The sequence below is a fragment of the Onychostruthus taczanowskii genome, unplaced genomic scaffold, assembly GCF_017590055.1.
Source record: "Onychostruthus taczanowskii isolate IOZ18803 unplaced genomic scaffold, ASM1759005v1 scaffold1, whole genome shotgun sequence".
Lineage (NCBI taxonomy): Eukaryota > Metazoa > Chordata > Aves > Passeriformes > Passeridae > Onychostruthus > Onychostruthus taczanowskii.
In genome coordinates this window covers 1,871,870-1,894,547 of record NW_024496525.1, presented here as the reverse complement: position 1 = coordinate 1,894,547, position 22,678 = coordinate 1,871,870, and the positions used below count along the sequence as shown (strand labels likewise).

Here is a 22,678-nt window from a genome sequence, read left to right as displayed (position 1 = left end):
TATCACAGTTTTCCTGCAAGAGGAAATGATCCTTCTCCTCCAAATTACAGTGTCAGAGAAGGATCAGTTCTGCTTTTGAAGCTGTGTTTGTGACAAAGATATTTTTATGAAGAGAGGAATTTTTACTCTAATTTTCTTGAATATCAAGTCTGCAAGTCTGATGAATGAAAATGTCTTCAATATCTTTTTAATTCCAGGCCAGCAGTGCCAAACATTATCAGTACCAAAGAGAGAAGTCCTGAGTTTCCAGCTCAGCAAGAAGGAACCTTAATTGTGTCAGTGTTGGGTGTTCTAGTCGTCTCAGAGCTGCCTTCAAGAGCTTCCATCCTGAACCTTCAGTATGGATGCAGATGGAGTTATCTGAGTGCAATTTAGTGAGTATTACAGTATTTCCTATAGGAAGTAAATCCTTCCAGTACAATTTTAGAACCAAAATGTCTTCTTAATATGACTCATCCTAACCCTAAGTGAATGAAAAGTGATGCTCAAATTAACATGATCCTCAAAGCCTAGTAACTAAAAGTTGGATTACAATATTTTTAGAAGCATGAAGGATAACTCTCTGCTAATTTTTGGCAATGACTGATGTATTTATCAAGTCATGAACCGGGAATAGTAATTGGGAAGTAGTACTTTGAGATGTTTTTTAACCAAGAGCTTCTTTCTTGTTTGGCTCCAAAGAGATACTGTAGGCCATGATGCCAGCAAATTTTCACTTCTGCAGTGAGATCGTTAGTGCAGATAACACTGACTGTGTTTAGATTTAATTTTGAGAATTCAGGTCTGTAAGAAGCTCATCACTTTCAACTATTTCTGATTTCAGTGAGGAGCAAGCTCTGAAAAATTTCAGGTTATTTAGTGATATTTGGCATGTTGTACTGCATTTCAGTATTGCTAAAAAAAAACCTTCTCTTCATTCTCGATCTGCCTCATTTCACCTCATCTATTTTGGGAAAGTCCTGATTTTTGAGTGATTGAAACAGTTCAGATATGTTAAATAATGTTAAAACTTAAAATGCCAATTTTCTTGCTGTTGCTTGAATTTAGATTTAATTTCTGTGCTTACATGTGCTGGGTAAATTTACCATGATGTTTCAGGTATTGAATTATCATTTATTTTGCATTTTGAGTGTTATCTTTACAGTGCAGTTGTTATTAGTTACTATTAATTGTTTTACAGTAGGGCTTAAAATCCACAGTTAAAATCTTGAAACTCTTTTGTACTGGAATTCCACAAAAACATGATTAAGCACAACTTATTTCCAAGAAAGATTCAGGAGCAAGAATCAAGGTGTCACTGTGGGGGAAAGGAAGACAAAAGAATAGGAGTAGGAAAATACGTAAAACCATAGAAAAGCATGGTTAATTGATACATTCTAAATGGAATGGGGATATAAATGCAATTCTCAATATACGTGACCAGAAAATGTTCAGCTGGCAGGGTTTTTGCACAGGAAAAACCAGTGAGAAATATTTACATATATGCATTTTTAAATGTCCTTCAGTACTGTAGTCTCTTTCACAGTAATGAACTTCACCTCGTAACATTTGTTACTGAGTTTGACACCACTGATGGTGTTTCCAGGTGAATTTAAAAGTAGCTACAGATGGATGAGGCCCTACTACCCAGTGCACCTTTTGTTCAGACACTGCAGAGGAGCTGCATCTGCATAACTGAATGTGGGACATTTGGTTGTGAACTAATCATTTATTATGCAAACATCAAAACTTCATTATATCTAATTTTATTAAATATGTACATGTTATTACTATTTAAAAGAACAAGTCTCATTCCCAAGATCTGCAAACCTCTCTAGCTCCGAGAGCTGCGGCAGAGCCTGTATTAATGCTAGTATAAAAGCTGGAAGCTAACGTGGTGTCACTGTGAGTGACACAGCACCACCTCTGGAGGCAAAACTTCATTGGCTGTATTCTTTAGTTACAATACAATCAAATAAAAAAAAAAAAAAAAGAAAAAAGAAAGAAAAAAAAAATCTTTCCTGACAACAATATATTTGTACATTGTTTAAATTTCCCAACTCTGTCCAACTTGGAGGATGGAAGCAAAGAATTCTGTCATGATTAGGATTCTCAGATGCTGAAGAAGGGAATTCGTACCAGAAACATCTGATGATAAAGGCTGTTTAAAGGCAGAGAAGGGGGCACAAGAAGCAAAGAGAAAGATGCGTCCATCTCCTCCGCTGGTATCCAGCCAGGAGCTCTCAATGCTTTTCTTGCTTAGGGTCCCATGGCCTCAGTGAGGATAATGCTTCCTATCCGTGGCCCCCCTTCCCATCACCTCTCCACTAAACTGGTAGGTCAGCTTCTTCTTAACTTTCTTGACCTCCCCTGTCTTGCCATAGTTTCTCAAAGCCCGTGCCATCTTCTGGTAGGTCATTTTCTTGCGGTTGCCTTTCTGGATGCCCCAGCGATGGGCCAATGCCTCTTTGTGTTTGGAGGAGAACTGGAAGGTACCTTTCTCCTTGTCCACCCACCAAATGCTGTCCTTCATGTCCCCACTGCGAAGAAGGTCCAGAAGGAACTGATACAGACGTATCTTTTTCTTGCTGCCTGTGTGAGAATCAAAGAAGGCCAGTGGAGTATTAGTATTTGTGTGTAGTTCCTGGCGAAACAGCAGAAAGTATCTAAGTACCTAGTATTCCAGCTAGCTTGGGAGACATAACTTCTTCAGTTTGCAGCACTTATAACAGTAGACAATATAACAGTGTGAGGACAAAATGTGGGTTGATATACCAAGAAGAAAAAGCAAGAATAAGTAATTCCTATGGCTAAACTTCTGAAATTAATTTGCTAATTTGAAGCTAATTGAAAAACTTTGCTATCTCAAAACTAACTTGAACCTAATTTTGGCAGGTTATATGGAATGTGACTCTCAGATATTGAGCAAAGAGAGCTAAATATTTTTTTTTAATTGGTTCTTTCTTGACCTTCTTGTCTTGGTTTTCCTGGCTGTTATTAGAAATTGGAGTAGAAATGGCAAAAGCCATTTCCATTCAGGAAGCCTGAATAGACAAAGCCGAAGGATGCAGGGGAGTACGTTAAGAAAGGAGGTTTAAGATTGTTACAGTTGTGAGATTCAGAGGACAGGAGAGTGCAATGAGTCAGGGAAAGAAAAGCTTTGGCAGTGGCATAAAATACTAGCACAGCAGGTCTACAGTTTTATTCATTATCCTCATGGTATTATAATACCTGCTCAGTTCATAGCTTGACAAAATCCTTCTGTTTTCACTGACCTGTTTCTCCATGCATAATTCCAGGCCCAGGGTCCACACCATCATTCTCCCCATCTGAAACCTCCAAGGGGGGGCTCTGCCTCTCTATGTCCTCCTCGTCAGAGCTGGGCTGAGGTGGAGAGAAGTACATCCGGGGCAAATAGGACACCTTTTGGGGAACAGAGTAGTAGAGGGAGAAAGCAGTGATACAGAGTAGGGCATCAAGATTAAAAAAGGAAATGTAATGAAGAGAGGCACGGAGAAAAGAGGGGAGAAAGTTACAGGTATGGGAAAATGTTTAGTGTAATACTGAGTGACTTAGTTGTTGACATTTATAATAAATGCCATCCTATTAAGAAACACTTTCAGATAACAGTCAACATTTACACATGTATGATGCACCTTTACCAGAGGGAAGGATGAATAACGTTGTGAATGCCAGAACTTTCTCACATCTTATATCCTATGCAAGTAACATTGCTCCTCTTCCCCATATCTCCCCAAAACTTCCTTTCTTCCTAATGAGTTTCTGATCCCGGTTGTCTATCCCCAGAGTGAAACTGCTTTTCAGAACAATTTTTTTCCTAACACAGACCATCTGGAGCTGAATTTGAACGAGATGAACAGTTCTGTCTTATCATGGCTGGCTTTGGCTCTGTTGTCCTCTTCCCTTCTCAGGCACAGTGCCTCCTGACGGCACCGAAACCCTATGGGACTGCATCCAAATTTGGAGATGGGATTGTACTGGTCCGTCAGCTTTGTCTCTTAAACTTCCCCCATGAGGAGAGGAGTAGCCTTAACACTAAGATAAGGATATATCATATCAGCCCATATTCTCTTTTCCCAAAGGCTATCTGAAAATTCCCCATTAGGGGGGAATTTCTCATCTGCAAAGCTAGCAAGCCAGTTTTTGTGTTAAACTCTCTTGCCCTTATATAGAGGTGTTGCCAGAAGCAGTGTGGAATATACCTCAGCTCTGTAAATTCTCACTTGTGGTCTGGTTTGCTAGGAAACATGACCAGTTGGCACAAACGATTGCATCTTCTTATTTAATAATGTGAAACAGGTCAATCTGAGGGGCAGGGAGTAAGAACCCAGTCCCTACATTAAAAAAACCCAACCAACATTCCCCAAACCCAGCAGCATATCTTATGCAGCTTTCATGAAATGGCACAGATAGTCCTTGAAAGGAAGGTCCTTTTGTACTGCTCTTCTCCTTCACCAGGAAGGGATGTTTTGAGCCTGATCCTCTCCCCAGGGGACCTGAGACGCTGAAGTGGGCAGTGGGTGTTCATGAGTCACTCACCCTGCGCTGGGTTTGGCCTAGTGGGGCTTTTTGGGTGACTTTTGCACCCCCTTGAAATGTCCCAACCAGGTGTGTGCCAAGGGCTGGTTTGGGGCACAACAGCTGGCAGTTAATGAGTTGGCAGATTGGCTGCAGCCGATCTGGCAGGAAGGGCAGGATTGGGCAAGAGTGCGTGTAAGCTTCCTGTCGATCCCCAGGAGCGAAACTTCAGCCCTCACCACAGCCACCCTCGGCTTTTTACAGTTAAGAAAGCTGCAGCCTCAGGGCTAGGAAGGAAGGGAGAGGCTGTGCCATGGGGGAAGGGGAATGAGAAGGTGGGACAGTGTCCTACAGGCCAGGGGAACTGAGATTGGTGCCCCTGCGGGGCAAAGGGCTGTGGAAACCTGGAGTGCTTTGGGAGGTTGAGTGGGAGTGAGGAACTGCTTCTCTGGGCTGGAGGAGACAGTGGGAGGGGACATGGTGTCTTGCAGAGGCCAGCCTGGGGAGCTGAGTGAGCTTTCCCCATGCTGTCCCCACTGTCCCTGACTGCTGTATCTTTGCCTATACTTCCTCTGCACCTGAATCTCAGCAAGGACAATCAATACAGTGTCACACAGTTTTGGGGCAGAGTCACAGAGGACTGGCCCGTGTGCTATAAAGAGCCAGGTTACTAATACAGTTCTGGAGAGAGAAAACTTAAGGAACTACTAGCTACTTTCCATATTCTAATGTTTTCCCAGGGTCTGTGGCACCCATGTGTGATTTTCCTCATTCTAGAGTTCTTCTCAGAGCTTTTCAACCTTCTCTTTTCAGAATTTTTTTTTTTTTTTTTTTTTAAGTATCTCTGAGGCCCCTGTTGTAAGGCTAACAAAAGTTTTCAAACAAATCTTGCTCATGAACAGGTTAAACCTCAAATTTAATTTCACAAAGCAATGTGATATCAACAGAAAATTAAAGAAATATCTTTGCACGTTCTTCCTTTACTGCAACCAGCAACTCTGATATTGCAGGACAAGCATGCTAGTTAAAAACTAGCAAATTTAGAGGAGGATTAAGACTTGCTTCCTGCTTGTTTCTTTGCCTGGACTGTGACTGAGACACATCAGAAGCTGAACTTCAGAGCGTGCCAAGTACTATTTGCATGAGCTATTCTAGGAATAAAAGTAAAGTAAAGTAAAAAGCCAAAGATCCCCTGCTGGTGAGGAAAAGACGGGTAGTGGTGAATTCTACATACTAACATCTGCAGCTTGGTAGGGTGTGGGGCAGGAAGATCACAGTGCTCTTTTTCAAAAGTTGTAACAAAATTAACTCCATGCCTTTCACCCTGAAATGAAAGACCATAGCTGCGTAGAATGAACGTGGATAAGCAGAAGTGCCCTCTCTTGCTTTTTGGTTGTGCTTCCAAAGACATCCCTAAAGGGGCTTGTTTTCATCCTTTGCCCTTGGCCAGAGGTAATGGTTGGTCATTAGGTATTAGCAGTTGCAATGAGCAACTGAAACAACTTGATCTTCCCACAGACTGCTGTTCCATGATGCATTTTTTATATTTGTAACTTTCTGTTCCTAATTCTTTGTTTGTACCTACATCTTATATTCTATTCCTGATTTTTTTGATGGCTTGCAGTTTCCTGTTGTCAGTGTTAACTTACTCATTCTATTTTTTCTCTTCTTTCTTTTTGATTAATATGGTATTAACATACAATTTCAGTTTGCTTTGAGCAGAGAAACCCAAAATGCTAAGCCCATGCATGCGGTTTTTCTCACAAAGTTTCAGCAAGGATACTGTCATATGCAGCACTGTATTCAGCAAACACTCTTTTCTCCAACTTCAGTTCTACTCTGTCTTGTATTTAGGACATTTCATGTACATTGGGAAACTCTTTAGCACAAGGTCCTCCAGCTTTCTTGCTGCTCCCAGTAATGACTTCGGGCAGATTCTTGTAGGGTCAAGAGTGATTTCCACATCTGCTGTGCTTAGTGTCTTTGCAGTATGATGGAACACCTTATAATTTCAGCTTCAATGAGAATTCAGTGGTGCTTTGGTGACTACTGCATAGTGGAATATCTTTTTTTTACAGGGAAATGCCTGGCTTAATGTAAAATCTGAGCAAAGACAAGACAGTGTGCTTTGGCTTGTCACTTATTTACTCCCAGATAGAAGCACAAGTAGGGGCTCCTCAGCCTGTGGTAGAATTGTCAGTGACTTTGTTAACATTTCTCATACAAGCCATATAAAACTGTCAGGGTTACTTTGAAATATTTATAGCTTTACTACTACTTCAAAGCTCAGAATTACTTCTTAATAGTCATAGGTACCCTTGCTATGATGATACAAAGTTTCTCAGCTCCAGATCATCTGCAGAATTGCAAATCAGTTGGTTTTTTTTTTCCAAATGAAACAAAAATTGAAATTCCAAACACCTCCACAAAATGCAGTTCTCTTTTTAGACAGTGTGGGGAACATGATTTCTCATTATCCAGGTAAAAAGAATGTTTAAAATACAATTTGTCCTGAGAATGAGGAGCTTTATATGCCCTTAGAAACTGAGTAACTCATTTCAGAAGTGTCTTTCACTTGATAGTATGCATTCCCAGTGTATTATTTTCTTTACCATTAATTTCCATCTGAAGTTCTGAGCAGGGTTGGTAACCATACCTGATGGTTGAGTCCGATGTGTGTGGTTGGGATTGCGGAATCCAAGACGTGCATTTGCTCGATCTCCATGTGCCTGTAGAGCTGCTGCAGCTGGGGAGGCTGCACACTCTGCAGCTCTGTGAAATGGTTGTCTCCAAAGGTCTCAAACTCACTGTGCATGTGGTGTGGATGATATTCCCAATAATGATCTAAAGAAAGTAAAAACAGATTGTCCGTCGCTGCAAGATGGAAAAACATGGCATTTGCCTGGCTTTCATTGATTCTTCCTCCTGTCACAGCCCTTTCTGCCCTCTCCAAACCACTCCTGTTGGCCTGTTTGTCTCTGCTGACAATCCCTACAGTCCCTGTAAAGTCTCTTCTCCGAATCTCATAAATTCCTGTGACTGGGAAGTATTATTTAGGCCATTTTGAGTAGGAAAATACTCTCAGATAGTGAGCTGGATTTAAGTGATCATTTAACACAAGATGCAGATTTTAGTGCTGGCACTTTTCTCAAGAAGAGACCATAACAAGTTTCAAAACATTGTCATTCTTGAGTCAACAAATTCTACTGATTTACACTCTGTCATATTCTTATCACACTCTTCCTCATGGCATGGAAATGGGGAGGTGGAAAAAATGTAAAGACTATTCTGCAGCTATCTTTAGTCTTTATTTTACTATGCTAGCAAAATTTCAGGAATGCTGCAGAAAGGGCACTTTTCTATATTCTTCCTGCTGTTTTGCTATATCACATGTTTTTAAGTACGATTACTAGAGAATGAAAGGATAAACACGTGGAAATCTTGTGTACACTGTATACAGGAAGGCTCAATTCTAATGCAGACTCTTTCTCTACTTTTTTTATCTCTTCAGTACATTTGAAATTTTTGTGATAATTTGGATTTTTTAAAAAAAATAAAGAAGTACTTAAATAACCACTATAATGTTTCCTTATTCATTTATCTTTGAAATTAAATTCCATATCATTCTCTGTTTTATATTTCTGGCTTTTTTATTCAACATAAGCCTCCAGCTTTTTAGAATGTTGTATTTGCTGCTCAAAATTTAAAATTTTCTACAAGAAATGTGAAGTATTGCTAATTCTATTTCTATATACAATAGCTGCACACATAATTTTGCACATATTTATGTGCAACCTGTTTTTAAAATCAGTGTCAACACTACAGCCTCTGCTCTGTCTGAGCCTGGAACTAATCTTCCAGGGTTCATCTTTTTGTGTATCACTTTATACACGGCTGAAATTTCTTTATGATATTCTGTGTAGCAATTCTAATTTATATCTTATTATTCCACATTCTGTTCCCTTATTAAATTATTTTTAAAAATTTCTGTTCTCTCCTTTACATGTTTTCAGGTTGCTGTCAACTCTTACAATCCACTTCTAATTATCCCTTAAGCCAGCATCAGCTCTGAGTCTTTCAGTGTAAATCAGCATATTCAGCCCCCTATTCACACTTGTACACTCCTCCAAGCTCCCTCCCAGCTGTTGACATCCTTCCAATAACACAACAGACAGCTTGGACATGCTCCTCTAAATGTAGTTAAATTTATAGAGGAACAATTGTCTTGTTCTGCAATATATGCTGTTGTGCATGACATCTGGATATTAATGTGCTATGAATATTTTTCTTAAATATCAATTTTTTTAATCTAATCTCCTATCTCCTCATCCTTCCCCATTTGTGCTTCAAACAGTTAAGTGTAATCACACTGAGGATTTGAAATCCAGGGGAATGACTTTGAATGTGGCTTCTTTTAGAGTGAACTCAGTGATATGTTTATACCAAGCACATTTATACCTGAGAAGCTATAAGCTCTTTCATCTGCCTTTGTACAGAAATTTATTTGGAGACTCTATGAAATCATTTATGACACCAACACTTAATTTTTGTCCTTTCTGCTTTTCTGATTCATGAATAAGCCTCATCACTGCATGTGAAAGGGGTGGAAATGTGCTTTTAAAAGCATACAGGGAGCTGCTGCATTACTTTGTCATTTCTTCACTTTGTTGTATGGCACTTTCTATGGATTATGTACGGATTTTATAGCCCTAAGATAATTACAATGCACAGTAGCACTTCATGTTGCAGTTCAAGACAAAAATTTCAGTTTCTAGTGTAAAAAAGTGGGGTTTATGGATGCAAAGGACTCAGGTATTTTTATATCCACATCTACTTCAACCCAGGAAACAGCAGAGTGGGTGAATTGAAATCCATAATTTACCTAAGGCTGTGTCCTGGTAGGAAGCTTTGAGCACTTTCAGTGTGAAACCTTTCCCTTTAGTTGGAAGACTGAATCACACTAACTCATGTGTCCTCTGGGTTAAATTAGTGCAGATTTCTCTAAGCAGAACCAACCCTTGAGATCCCATATACCATGGGCAGCCCTGCTTATTAAATTGTTGAGAATACATCCCAGGAGTAATCGAAACTCTTGTTCCTAAGAGTGATCTGGCTCTGTTTGCTGTGCAGAAAGTGCTCTGTCAGAGAGCAATGTATATTCCCAAAGATCCCTGGTCACTGATAATCCACAACAGCAAATGAGATCAATGCGTAATTGGGAGGATGAGAAAGCCCAGGAAAAAGTCTCTGAGGCTGTCAGTGGCAGGTCTTCAGCTGTGGAATGTCTTACTAGCAGCAAATACGGTGGCCAAGAGAGAAGAAAGAGCATTTCCAACCTGCATACCCATGAGTATCTGTGCACCCTCTAGGCAGTCTACTTCTGATTACTTTAAAATATTTTTTATCAGCAGTTAGGTTTTTATCCTTCAAGATACCTCTTAGTTTTTTGGAGCCTATGAAAAGGTTACTCTTGCTCCAGAACTGTTATAGCTTTTCCCTTGGCAGATTAACTAGCCCATGGAACACTATTTATGCATATTCATGTTTATAACTAATTAGCAATTATCATACTAATTACTAAATTCCTTTTTGATGGAATTAGATGCTGTTGTAAAAATAAAGTAATAAAATAATACTATTAACACAACATATAGGATTTAAAGTAATGACATAATAGTATTGCACTACCAAAAAAAATCTACGTCAGAAATTACTTCAGCACAAACTTATGTCCAATTGTTCAAGTTGTGATAGGGAGCAAAGTCCTTATTTTTTCCAAAATATCTATAATTTCCCAGTAATCCTCAGGAAAAACAATATTGGTTTAGGAATGTTAGAAGACGAATTACAAATCTGTCTCCACAAGTGCTTCTGCAGTTAACCATCTTGGCTAAGTTATTGCATATGAAAATAAAAAGAGAAAAACTTAAATATCTGCAGATATTTGAATTACCAGAAACTCTTTACTTCTATGCTCTTTGTAGTGTTATGTCAGTTACACATACCAATTTTGTTCTTTTCTCTAAAACATGAAGGTGGAAGGAAGAAAAATATAGGAGATAAAAATTCTAGAAATGGAAAGTGCATGTTCTTTGGGTAAAGGAAAATGTCATTAAAAGCCAAGCTATACCTACAGAATGGAGTCATTATGAGAAATTTCATGTGAAGTGAAAGAGGATGTGAAAAAAATTCTCTCTTACAGAAACATGGAGATTATGTTTGTTTTGGTCTTGTATGTAGTGAAAGGTTAGAGGAAGGACAATAATGAATTCTGAACTCCCTCCCATGACAGAGAGGATGTTAGCCTGTTGGGAAGTGGTAGCTGACCTAAATGCATTGTGTTAATATTCACCATGGAGGTAGATGCTCACTCCACAGGTGCGAAAACCTGACTGAATGTTTTCATGCACCTTCTCATCGCTGTAAATTGCTTTGCTCCTGTTTTAATAGATGAATAATGGTGGAACCAGCGGTCAGAATACGAAACAGGCTCTAGGCAGGTATGTGTAATAAATGTGGAGCAACAGGTTAAATGTGCATAGGGCAGTGCCAAAGGGAGCAGCAGGTGCCAAGGCAGCTGTGGAGCTGAGAGCTGCTGCCCGGCTGTGCTGCCGGGCTGTGCTGCCGGGCTGTGCTGCCAGCCTGGCCCCGCGCCTCTGCCGCTTCTGCTGGGCTGGGCGCCTTTGCCAGCACATGCTGGACTAGGAGAGGGTTTCTTTCACAGCCCCACACTGCACAGCTTACAAGTTCCCAGTGTGTTTTTCACGTCTGAAGAAGCAAGTCAAGGAAAAAAGCCGAGAGGAAATGGGAAAAATATTGAAGGACGCTGGAAACTCAATGTCTTGCTCAGACACTACAGAATCACCCTTGAGAAGAGTGCTGTGGTCCTGGGCAGAACATCAGTCTTATCCAAAACAATGGTAGAATCTCATTAGCTCTCACTTTACAAATTAATTTAATTATGCCTAATGTTCAAAAGCCTATGGGTCAGGCATCAAATAATGAGAATAGCTTTGAAGGGAGGGCATTTTTTAATGAAGTTTGGAATTCTTTCTCTTTTTCCTATAGCATTTAAGACTAAGGTTCACATGTTAGGAATTTCCTCCACTTCTATGTGGGCTAACAAAATCAAAGCTGAGATTCATAAATGGTCATGTTACTCCAGGATGTGGGACAAAAATAAAATCCCAAATCATGAAATCTAGTAAGTTCCATGAGGCCAGCAACAAAGTGAACAAAGGTCAGCACTCAGCTTCCTACAAAAAATGATTTTTACCAAACCTGTAATGTTTGGTGATAACATAGAAACAAAGCTGCAGTGGAATTTTGTAATTACAAAGATTGCATTAGTGTTACAAAATATGCTGTTACACTTACAAGCTCAGGGTAGGGTGATGGACTAATACATGACCACTCAAAGCAGCTTCTGTCCAGCATGACTGTGCCTCTGTGTTTATTACAGTATTTAAAACAGAGTTGCACTGCAGTACAGAAAATAATCGCACACAATGCTTGTGGTGATGAACATATCATGTTGTGGTTTTGCTTGTTAATTTCAGTGTTCACTTATAGGAAATTATTTTCTAAATATTATTCACTAGTGGAACAGATCTACATTTTTTTTTATGAACTTTACTACCTATTTGTGTAAATAAGTAAGTAAGGGATAATAAATAAGGTGTAAGGGTTTCCTTCAGTACTATATTTGAGGAAAAGAGACAGTAATGCATGTAGCACAAATCTGCAGATTAAGACATTGCCATCTCCCTTTCACAAAATAATTTTTCTAGCAGTGAGAGAGAGGTAGTCTGACACCTCAGGAAACAGTCTTATTTCTTTAACAGTCCCTTGCCAGCAAAATCAAAAGTATTATACTGTCTAGTGGCATCTATTTGCATTAACTGGTAGTATTGAGGTACATAGGGGTAGTGAGTGGACCTGCAAAATTATTTTTATGTATTGTCAGTGGTCTCACTATACCACAAGGTGAACTTCTCTCTCACAATTCTGTTCTCATTTTTTCTTTTTATCCTCCTATCTAATCAGGTTCTTGTCTCTTTCACTGCTGTTACTGCAGCATCTTTTTATTCCTTTCCCCCTCAATTTTTCAATCATTGTGCCTTTATCACTTTGTTCTGAACACTTAGTACATATTTCTAAATGCACTTTTTGGCATCCTTATCCTGCTTTTCTGCATGGCTGTCCTCAGGATTCTATACTTCTGTCATGCAAACAAAATGAAAGCCAAAGTTGGGTTTTTCAATGCTTATCAGAAAGAATGAAACTACAATAATTTGTGGGTTTCAGTCTCCATCTGTATTTTTTGGTTGTTCATTGCTGTTTTGGACTGTGAGTGATTCAGGACAACACAGGGCACAGATATATATACACAACCAAGTATATTACAGGTGCGTTCATAAATTAAAATTTGATTGAAATGTGCAGGCTGGGTTTAGGTGCATCTTCCTTAAGTACTTACTGCAGGAGTTAAAATGTTTTTGGGGTCTTTAGGACAAGTGCAGAACAACTTTAGGAACAGACAAATTTCTGTTTAAAGTGCATGTTTAGGTACTGCTTAGGCTATAACTCATATAGGTCACTATCCAGGTTTTGTTGTGTTCATCATGATGAGTAAAATCATGCTAGTGATCTGAGAAATGTAGCTTAGAAGCAACCTTTCAGAAGAAAAATGGACAGTAAACCAGATGGGCTGATAAAATGGTGAAAGATAAAGGGAAGGTTTGCTTGAGGTAGCCTAGACTTAATGACAGAAAAGTTATTTCCCAGCGCTTTTTTTCCTACATGGCATCTTTTATATTTATTGTTTAATTGTCACAATTACCTTTTGAGATAATCAATGTTATCCTGTTTTATGAGTGTGCAAACAGATACGGGGTATAATGTAAAAACCCTGAATTTCCATGTGGAATTTGCTGGGTTTGATTAATGAGACACGACAGATGCCATGAGATAACTTATAAAAACTGAATTAATTCTTTGTCTTCAGGTGTTAAGAATATCATAGGTGTTTCCTGAATGAAGTGTAGAGAACAAATTTAGGTAGGAATCTCTTTCAGCTAAATGCTCAGAACGATCTTACTCAGTAACTCACTGCTCTTTTGTTGCCACAAAACAGTACTGTGCTATGATTAGTTTGTGTTTTAAATTATAACAGCGATGGCTTTAGTTGCTATATCAGGGGGGTTCTTTCAGGGAAACTCCAGGACCTGCAGGGACTGCCACCACTGATGGAGTAGAACGGTGCTTTTCCTTCCTGAGTCAATATTGACTCTGGTATTTCCAGGGTGCTGTTGCTGGACCATTGTATTGCACAGGAGACAAAATTCACAAAGCAAGACTCTTTCCTCTGCATTGATTTAGAGTCCAGTGCTCAGACAACACTAAAATATAGACACCAAAACTTTGAAATCACATATATAAATTGAAATAATAAATAATCGTACAGCATTTTTAGCTTGAGTTATGTTTATGCACAAACAGCTACAAGGAAGTTTTACATAGATTTAGAGACAGGAAGTACTTGGGTGTACTGGAGGAAGAGTGAAAGTTAAAGTTAGGTGTGGCAGCATGCAATAGAGATCAAAAGAAAGAGAAAAATATAAGGAGTTGAAAAAAGCTAAATACCAAAAAAAACCTAAGCACAAATGGATTATCTAGGACCTAAGTAAAATGGTAGTTGGACTTGGGAATACAAGAAGAGGAATACAGTGTTGCAAATCCAGGTTCTTAAAAAGTTGAGAAGCAAGCTGAATGCTTTTGATCTGCAGAGGAAAATAAAAACACAGTGAAGATAATGAAGGATAGAGGTCACGAGATCCCACTTTCCTGGGAACTCCTTGCATCTCAGAGTGCTTTTTAAAATGTTCTTTCAGAGAAACCATGTTGCAGTTGCTGGGTTGGAACAAATAATATAATAATATTATGTTATTAATAAAATAATTTTTGTTCCTGATTCAAAAATATGTTCCTATACATTGCAGATCACAGCAATAAATGTGTTATTTTCTTGTATGTCCTAAATCCATTTCCTGTGGTAATCCATGAGACTTTATGCTTCAGGGAGATATTTTTTGACTTACCACCATGACTCTCTCCATCACTGTTGAGATACTGGTAATAGTCATGGGGCTGTCGGTAGAGGTCTGACTCATAGGGTACCATATCTTCAGAGGGCTGTAAAAAGAAGAGGAATTTTTAGAACAGTAAGTTTACACAAATCCTTTCCAAATTATTCATATAGTTAGTGAAGGGCTGATGCCAACCCAGTTTATACTGCTTAGGGAAAGGAAAGGGAGTCTTTAAGTTATTACTAAACCAGCAGAAGTAAAATGTGTGACACCAAACACTGGTTTTGGGAGAAAAAAAAAAAAAAGAGTAATCCCAGTAGAAAAGAGACCCAGCCTGTGTAGCAGAACTTGTCCAGTTGTAATACAGACATCCCGTGTATCCCACACTCCAGCCTTCTGAGGATACTGCTTTAGAGCTGTTGTAGATATTGAGCACAAGTAAAGGTGAAATATTTTCTTTGGTAGTTGCAGACATTTTCTTCTATTGATGATAATAATGATGATTATTATTATTATTCCTGCACACAAAAAAGAAAGCAGAAACTTGTCTTGCCTAAACATATTGTTTCTACAAGGTCTGACTAAATGGTGGCAGTCTGTCAGAGGGTAGTGAACACTGACAGAGAGCATAAACACATTTTCTTCCTCAGTTACTGCCCAAAGTGACCTCTAAATGTTTGCTGCCTCAAATCAACTGCACAGGGCTTTAAGATACACACAGTGAAGACTGAAAAAGTCCAAATGTGGGGCAAATAGTGAGTTGTGACCTGTTGGATGCTCAGCTGTAGAATTCTCTATCTTCTCAAAACAGGTGACACAGGGTACCTTGCCCACCTCTCTTCCTCCTCAGGCCTAGTATTCCAATTTCAACACCGAGTAAGATCTTATGTTGTCACAATAAAGGCTGTTTATTATTAGTTGTGCACAATTTTGTTGCTCCATTTAATGTTTCTTCATGTTTATTTCCAGAATGAGAGTTAGACAGTCTCTGTCATGGGGTTTTGTTAAACCTTAGTCCTGTTAAGTTTGTTACAGTGTTTCCTTCCAATCCAAACAAATTCTTGTGCTGTCAACAGCAAAGAACTCAACCGCCTTCTTGCCTTTTTTTGGAAAGGAAATTACTCCAAGTATTTCTAGGTGTTAATAGAAACATTTTACTTCTATTAAAGACTCCATCATAACTAACTTTGAAGGACAAATATTTAGAATAACATTATAATTATGTGATGGGCGTATTTCTTGTGTTTATATTTCATATGCCTATCTGTATGTCCCAAATCCTTTCCCTTCATGAATGTGTCACGTTTTTGGAACATCTGCATTTTTTAAGTTTATGCTGTGGTAACAGCATGACAGAAATACAGGACAGCTTCTCTTTTCCTTACTCCTCTAGACTGCTTGAGAAATGGAACCCAAGGTAGCAGCTGCCACTAAAATCCAGATGGAGGTGGTAGATAAGCAGTTAGCAAAAGGAAAGGACTTTTTTTTTCTGGTTTCTTTAATTCTTCTGGTTAATTCCTTCAGTTCATTCTGCTGGAATTTAGGGATTTAAAGATTGTCCCTTTCTGAAGATTAAGATGTTAGAACACATACCAAAAATACCCCAACAAAGCACTTTCAGAAATTACTTTGGAACTGGTAAATCCTTAGCAGCAGCCATGTGTTCTATTAGTGTATCATTAAAAGGCACTGGTAAGGCTGTCTACAACTTTGTGGCTTCCAGCACACACACTAACTGGGAATCAGATCCATGGAACATTTAAAGTCTCAGGAGAAAATCCATCACGTGGCTACAAGTTCCAGATAGAATTGGTGGTGGTGGATAATTGCTTTGGGGAAATCTTGAGAAGATGATAACCCACAGTAAAGGCTTTCTAAGGGAAAGACTAAGAAGGGACAAGTCATCATTTAATTGCATCCACAGCAGGAATACCAGTGACAGGATTCTTCTCTGGTCTCCAAAGCTGTACTGTAGGTACAGTCTCCCTTTCCAAATCTATGTGATTACAACAGAAATGCCCTTTATTCACACAGAGTTACAATGGGAAGTATAACATGTTTTCCAGTTTTCAGGGAGGTGGTCAAAAAGTCAGTACAGCATGTATTTCCTCAATGTTTCTGCTTTTTCTCTGTATTTTCTTGCTGTTCTCTCTGGTTATATGTATTTACTCATCTTCATTCCTTCCACCTTTGGTGTAGTCTGATCTCTGATAAGAAAAAGTAATAAGACCATATTTTGCTTTCTTTAGGATAAAGTTCTGAATGGAATTTCTCCTTTTCATTGTCTCTTCAAATTAGTTCATCCTACTCCTTTATTTCCTTCCCCTAAATATATGCTTCCTGTTAAAATATAAACTTATGCCTTCATATTCAGAATTTTAATTATATTATAAATTTTAAACTAAATTTATAATTAATATTATAAAATACTATAATTCAAAGGAAAGCATTGATGTTCTGTGAAAGGGGAAATGTCAACAACTAAATGGAAAATGCATATCATACTAGTTGGGAAAAACAGAGGTGAAAAAGTCGTATAAATGTACATTGTTTGAAAGAAAAATCTCTGTTTCTTCTCAACTGAAATAGTAGAAATTGATAGGAATTATTAAGAAGTTAATACTTAAATGCATTGAAGTTTTAAACGCTGATAACTATCCCAAAGTAAACTAATTTAGAAAGAAATCAGTATCCTGTCAATCTAGGCTTAATTTGCTAAAATTTCCACTGATACAACAAGGCATCTATCACTCATATCTTTACAGAAGTATACAGAAGTCCAAAAGAAGATTGAAAATACATATTTTAGGCAAGGAAAAGAACGTTTGGCTTTTCCTAATTGTGCTTTCCTTTGTTGTCTTCTCTCAGTTTCCAAACTCCCCCACTTCAGACCAATGTACATTAACAGGCAATAGCATCTCACAGTCTGACAAATGAGAATAAAGTATTATACCATTCAAAAGCTACTTTTACAGTTCAGATGTGTATTCAGTGACCAGAGCTAAAGGGAGGTGTGTTAAATAGACTCTTTATACAATGATTCCCTTAATATTTACAGATCTGACTGACTACGGAGTGAGTTGCAGATACCCAATATCTAAAAACTATTTTACATAGAGCATTGGGGTACTATAAACTCTCATTTGAAAGTCTGGGGCTTAAAATTTCTTTATTATGGATTCTTGGAATTTTTGTCCTTGGATTTGAATCCTGTCCAGTGATCCTTTTGATAAAATATGTGTGTATATCGTTGTTAACTCATGCAACTGGACCAATCCATCCTCACAAAGGACTTGTAATACCACTGCTTTCTATCTTGGTGTCTGATCTTCAAGGGCACAGTAACTAACATGGCAAGATGTATGTTAAATATTTAAAAGTCTACTTATCATAAACCTAATCACATGGTGGTTAAAGGACACAGAATAGCATGTATTCTCTCTGATTATCCTATGGGAAAGTGGCATATTTCCCTCTATTTATTAGAGAGGCTATTTTCAATAACATGTTTTTAATTGCTTTCTGTTTTTTTGGGAGGTGGTTTGTTGTTTTGGGTTTTTTTAAAGAAAAGTTTATTTAGATATGTTTTCTCTAATTAGAGAGAAGAGGTTTCACCATGTACTGCTGTTGCCTCTTGTGTCAATCTTTACCCACTTGTCCTGTCCTTCTCTGGAACATCCCCACCCACACCCATTTCATCATCTTACTGACAGCTCTTCCATGACACTGAACTGTTTTGTTACTCCTGACAAAAAGCAAAGAACAGCTTATGTTTAATATTTAACTGATGTCAATGGCCATTTGTTCTATGGTTGTTTCCATGTGAAAGAATGACTGAAAGCTTTGTTAGGATCCCATAGTTGTGGTCTGAAGTTGGTATCTCCTTCCATGCATGCCATGAGGTGCAGTGCACTATCTAAGACAGTATTCTAACCTCAAGTAAGAGGTCAACAAACAATGCTTTCTGTCACAGACTGTGATAAATGAGGAGTGGCCTCAGTCTTCCATCTTTGTCCTGAAACTTGAGGGAAAAGCCACAAAACCAGTCAGAGAAAGCTCAGTTGGCACTGGTTAAGAGAGACACACTGGACTCGGCTGAATAGCGTCTGAAAATCTTGTTATTCCCCAAGACTTTGTCAGATGATTCCAGGGAATTGTAAAATCACTAAATGCTGATCTGTTTGTTATCTTGATATAACTATTCACTGGCATGTGATTCAAAAATACTTCAGACAATTTCCAGTGATGTGCTGCTGAGACAAACTTTAAGGCCAAGATTAACTTTATTTCCTTGGAAAAAAATTACAGTATAACTATTTTAGAAAAGATGAGTAAAAATATTAGCATGATTACTCACTGGGCCAGCCTCACTGGACCGTGTTGACAGTGCAGTTATGTGGAACAGAGTACTTCTGTGGGGCATGTTTGCTCTCATGCAATAATACTTCATTCAAAGCTGTGATTTCTACAGGTGGCTACTTAAGGATTCATATAAAACTGGAACCCTTTTCAGGCAAAGGTGTTTGACTGAATCATGTTTTGACCCATAACACAACTGAGTTCTATCAAGCACTGGAAGACAGACCCAGTCTGCAGAATATATCCCTACAAAGTTTCTAATCTTCAGAGGAAGATGCAGTACTCCCCAACAATTTAAACAGTGTTTTCCTACTGAAGGATAATAATTTCCTAGCCCAGGCAAGAGAAGGCAGTTACTGACCCACCCTCAACTGAACAGGGAAGGGTGGAGGAGGGAAGTGCTGCTGCAACCCCTGCCTAGAAACAGGCTCGTGTCTCCCCACTGAAAAAGTCCCAGGAGACAGACTTGTAGGACTCCAGCTGGCAGTGCTCAAAGTGCACTTAAAGAAATTTTGAAAGTACAAAGCACAAAATTATTAATTTTGTGACAGTTTAATCACAAAACAAAAAAATCAAATTGCTCCATCAAGGGCTTTAGTAAGATGCAATAGGGTTTTCACTGCCAGTTGTATCACTCATCTGAACACAAGTTCAGACAGATTATTAACTGCAACACAAATTAGAATGTGGGCCAAATTGTGTTACATTTTCACTCAATTTATTCAACATATGTCCTGGAATTCAGCGCTGGGAAAAAAGGCAGAAAACTTGGCTATCAGTTAATGAATGGACAGAAAATTAACAATTGGAGTTTTTCTCCCAATGGAGATGCAGTTTTCTGGGGTAGCTAGCTAAGGACAAGGTTTGTGTTTCTTTTCAATTTTTTTTTTTTTTTAAAGCCCAACAAGTAACATAGTGAGAAATCTCTAGATACATTTTTTTTAAGCTTGTTTCTATTCAGATTTTAATTCTGTTGCACTTACAGGATGCCCATTGGGAAATTCTGTATATTTAAGAAAAAGAAAAATTATTTTTAGAGTCTCCTCAGCCTTTGGGTAGATAGGTGATTTCAGGAGCACTGATGATAAACTGAGAAAATAAAGGGTTTCCCCCAGAAATAAGATCAGTCATCATGAATTCCAAACATGACAGGAATTCAAAGGGAAACATTTTTGGATGGAAGATAATAAATGTCTTTAGTCTTCATTACATGGGACAAGACAAAACCAAAACTTGATAAAAGTTTTTGTTAAAAACCCCTTTGATCTGCATTGCCTCTTTCTGTTCTCTGACACATGTATAGCAATTACTGCAAGCCATCTACCACATAAAAAGCCAAATGAACCACCTTATCTGACACCTCTTCAGCTTCTACAAACTTAATGAAATCTAATTAAGGCCTCCGGTACCCATTCTGCTTAGAGATTTCCCATTAAGCCAGGTTTCTGAACAACAAGTTAGTTAGTGACATTATTTTTTTTATAAATAATTGGTTTTTTTTAACTCACTGTACGATAAATTACAGCAGTGTGACAATGCTTCAGAGTTAAGGAAAGGATAGACCTGCCACATAAGCACACAGAAAAATTTATACCTTAGAGAAAACATTGAAAGACGCAAATAAGGACCATAGGTTTTTTCCCTATTCGCCAATTGCTTTTTCACAGTCAGTGAATTCGAGAGAATTCAAGAAAAGATTAAGTTAAAAACTGAAATGCCATCACTGGACAGAGTCCTATAATCTGCAATATGTAAATCAACATTCAACAACTCTTCTCTCACAGATTAGTAGGCAGTTAAATACATGAACTCTGTCAGAGACCTCAGAGGATTAAGAATTACAGTCTGAAGAAAGGCGGCTTTTATATCACGTAGGTGGCACTGAAGAAGAGAGATTTACTGACTTGCTATAAACGCCCTGTACAAAAATACCGTACATTTAATCTGTGAAAACAAATGGAGATCAAAATCAGATACAAGTTTGGGGAGGAAATGTTAATTTCCCTTTCATTGCAGTGTTGTCACTAGTTTTATATACTGACCTAAGCCAAACTTCCTGGCATTACAAATACAGACCAAAACAGAGATATTCTCAAATAACAAAACCTGGTTTACTTTGCCTTTTGCTACTGAACCCAATAATCCATATTACAAATAATTCCATATACTCACAGGGGGAATAAGGGGAAATCCTTCCATCTTGCAAGCTTGCAACATTCAGCCAACTTCTGAGTGAATTTTTCTTATTTCAGTTTTCAAACATCCAGAATAACTGACTTGCAAAAAATCATATTTAAAAAATTGAGGGGAAAAAGAGGAAAAATAAAGAAAAAAGAAAAAAATTTAAAAAATTAAAAAGTGAGATCCTTGGACTCCGTGAAGTCCCTCAGCAGTGGTGGATCTCAGGACAGGAGGACCCTAGCAAGTTTTCATAGTTTGCCCTAATAGGTTCTGAGGTGAACTTCTTCCCGAGCTGTATGCGAAGTTCCTGATTTTATCAAATGTCTGTAGAAGGCAGATAGGCCTTGGGTCTATCAGTGCGCTGTGACATCACACTCGAGCCAGTTTGCATAAATCTCATTTCAGGGAGCTGTGGCGCTGCAGCAGGAAGTCTGCCCCAGCCATGGACAGGTGCTCTGCTGTACAATCAGCAGCCCAGAGCCTGCATCAACAAGCAGCACTCGGGGGAAGGCTGTGCGCTTCCCACTGCCCTGAACCAGCACCATGGTGCTGCTCTCAGGTTTAATGAGAGATCATAGGCACATAGTCCTGACAACTTCTGTGGGGCCAGAGCAGTAGCGTAGACTTGCATTAATAATAGTCCAGTATTGAAATGATGTGGCAATACTTAGCAGGTAGGAAAGAAAGAGTAAGCAGTTTCAAATACACAGCCTTAGGTTTTTACAAAACACTGAAGTTATGCCTGTGAGATTTTGCATGAGAGTAAATTCAGTGAAAGATTCTTTGTCCTTTTTCTTATTTGTTTCTTGTGAACTCTTTTGTTTCATAATTCCTGCAAGGAGAAAGTGAGTTGGGAAAAGGAGAAAGTATTATTTGTCCCTCATGATGACTTCCCTCAGGTCCTGGGTGCCTTTAACAGTGAATAGAGAACAAGATTTATAGACTCTTGCTCAAAGAGTCAGGTGCAGAAATACCTTGTAGAGATGTTGTGTTAGCTCTGCTCACTTGATTTTCTCCTCTCTCTTTATCCCACTGTTCTGATGGCATTTGGCTGCACTGAACAAATGCCCTTGATAAGCAGGTTCTGGCAGGGGCAGAGATGAGTGGGGCATGGGGCAGGATGTAGGGGATGCGGCCTGGCTACAAGGGGAGAGGGCTCTCATTCTGCAAAATGCCTTCTTGCTTTGCAGTTAGTTACTAATGTCTTGGAAAAGTGAAGTTTCTTTGTCTCGTTTGTTCCCTTTCAGTCTATGCCCATGTGCCACAGGTTCTGCTTTTGAAAGCAGCCTGCTTACCACTCACCTGGATCTGTGTGCAAGGGGGAATTTCAGCCACTCCAGACTTCCTCCCTTGTACACTGGTAAAACCAGAGGCCACTCACAAGTTCCTCTCATTCCCCACCCTCAGGAACTCCACAAGCAAACCATATTAGCAATGGGATATAATCAAGAACATGATGGGATATTAACTCTTGAAGCCTCAGACTGGATTTCGTCAGCATTAGTTGATGCATAAGCATTTAATTCTTCCTT

The 22,678-nt window shown here is 38.7% G+C and overlaps 1 protein-coding gene across 1 annotated transcript; it reads right to left on the bottom strand.

Moving 5' to 3' along the window:
* Positions 1-1,729: 1,729 nt before the first annotated feature.
* On the bottom strand, positions 1,730-21,497 carry SPI1 (Spi-1 proto-oncogene). The gene is made up of 5 exons (XM_041396449.1): positions 21,138-21,497; positions 14,619-14,712; positions 7,175-7,362; positions 3,255-3,402; positions 1,730-2,571 (listed from the first exon to the last, which is right to left on the bottom strand). Exons 1-5 carry the CDS (start codon positions 21,180-21,182, stop codon positions 2,255-2,257), a joined length of 792 nt encoding a protein of 263 aa, XP_041252383.1. The 5' UTR covers positions 21,183-21,497; the 3' UTR covers positions 1,730-2,254.
* Between the last annotated feature and the right edge of the window lie 1,181 nt (positions 21,498-22,678).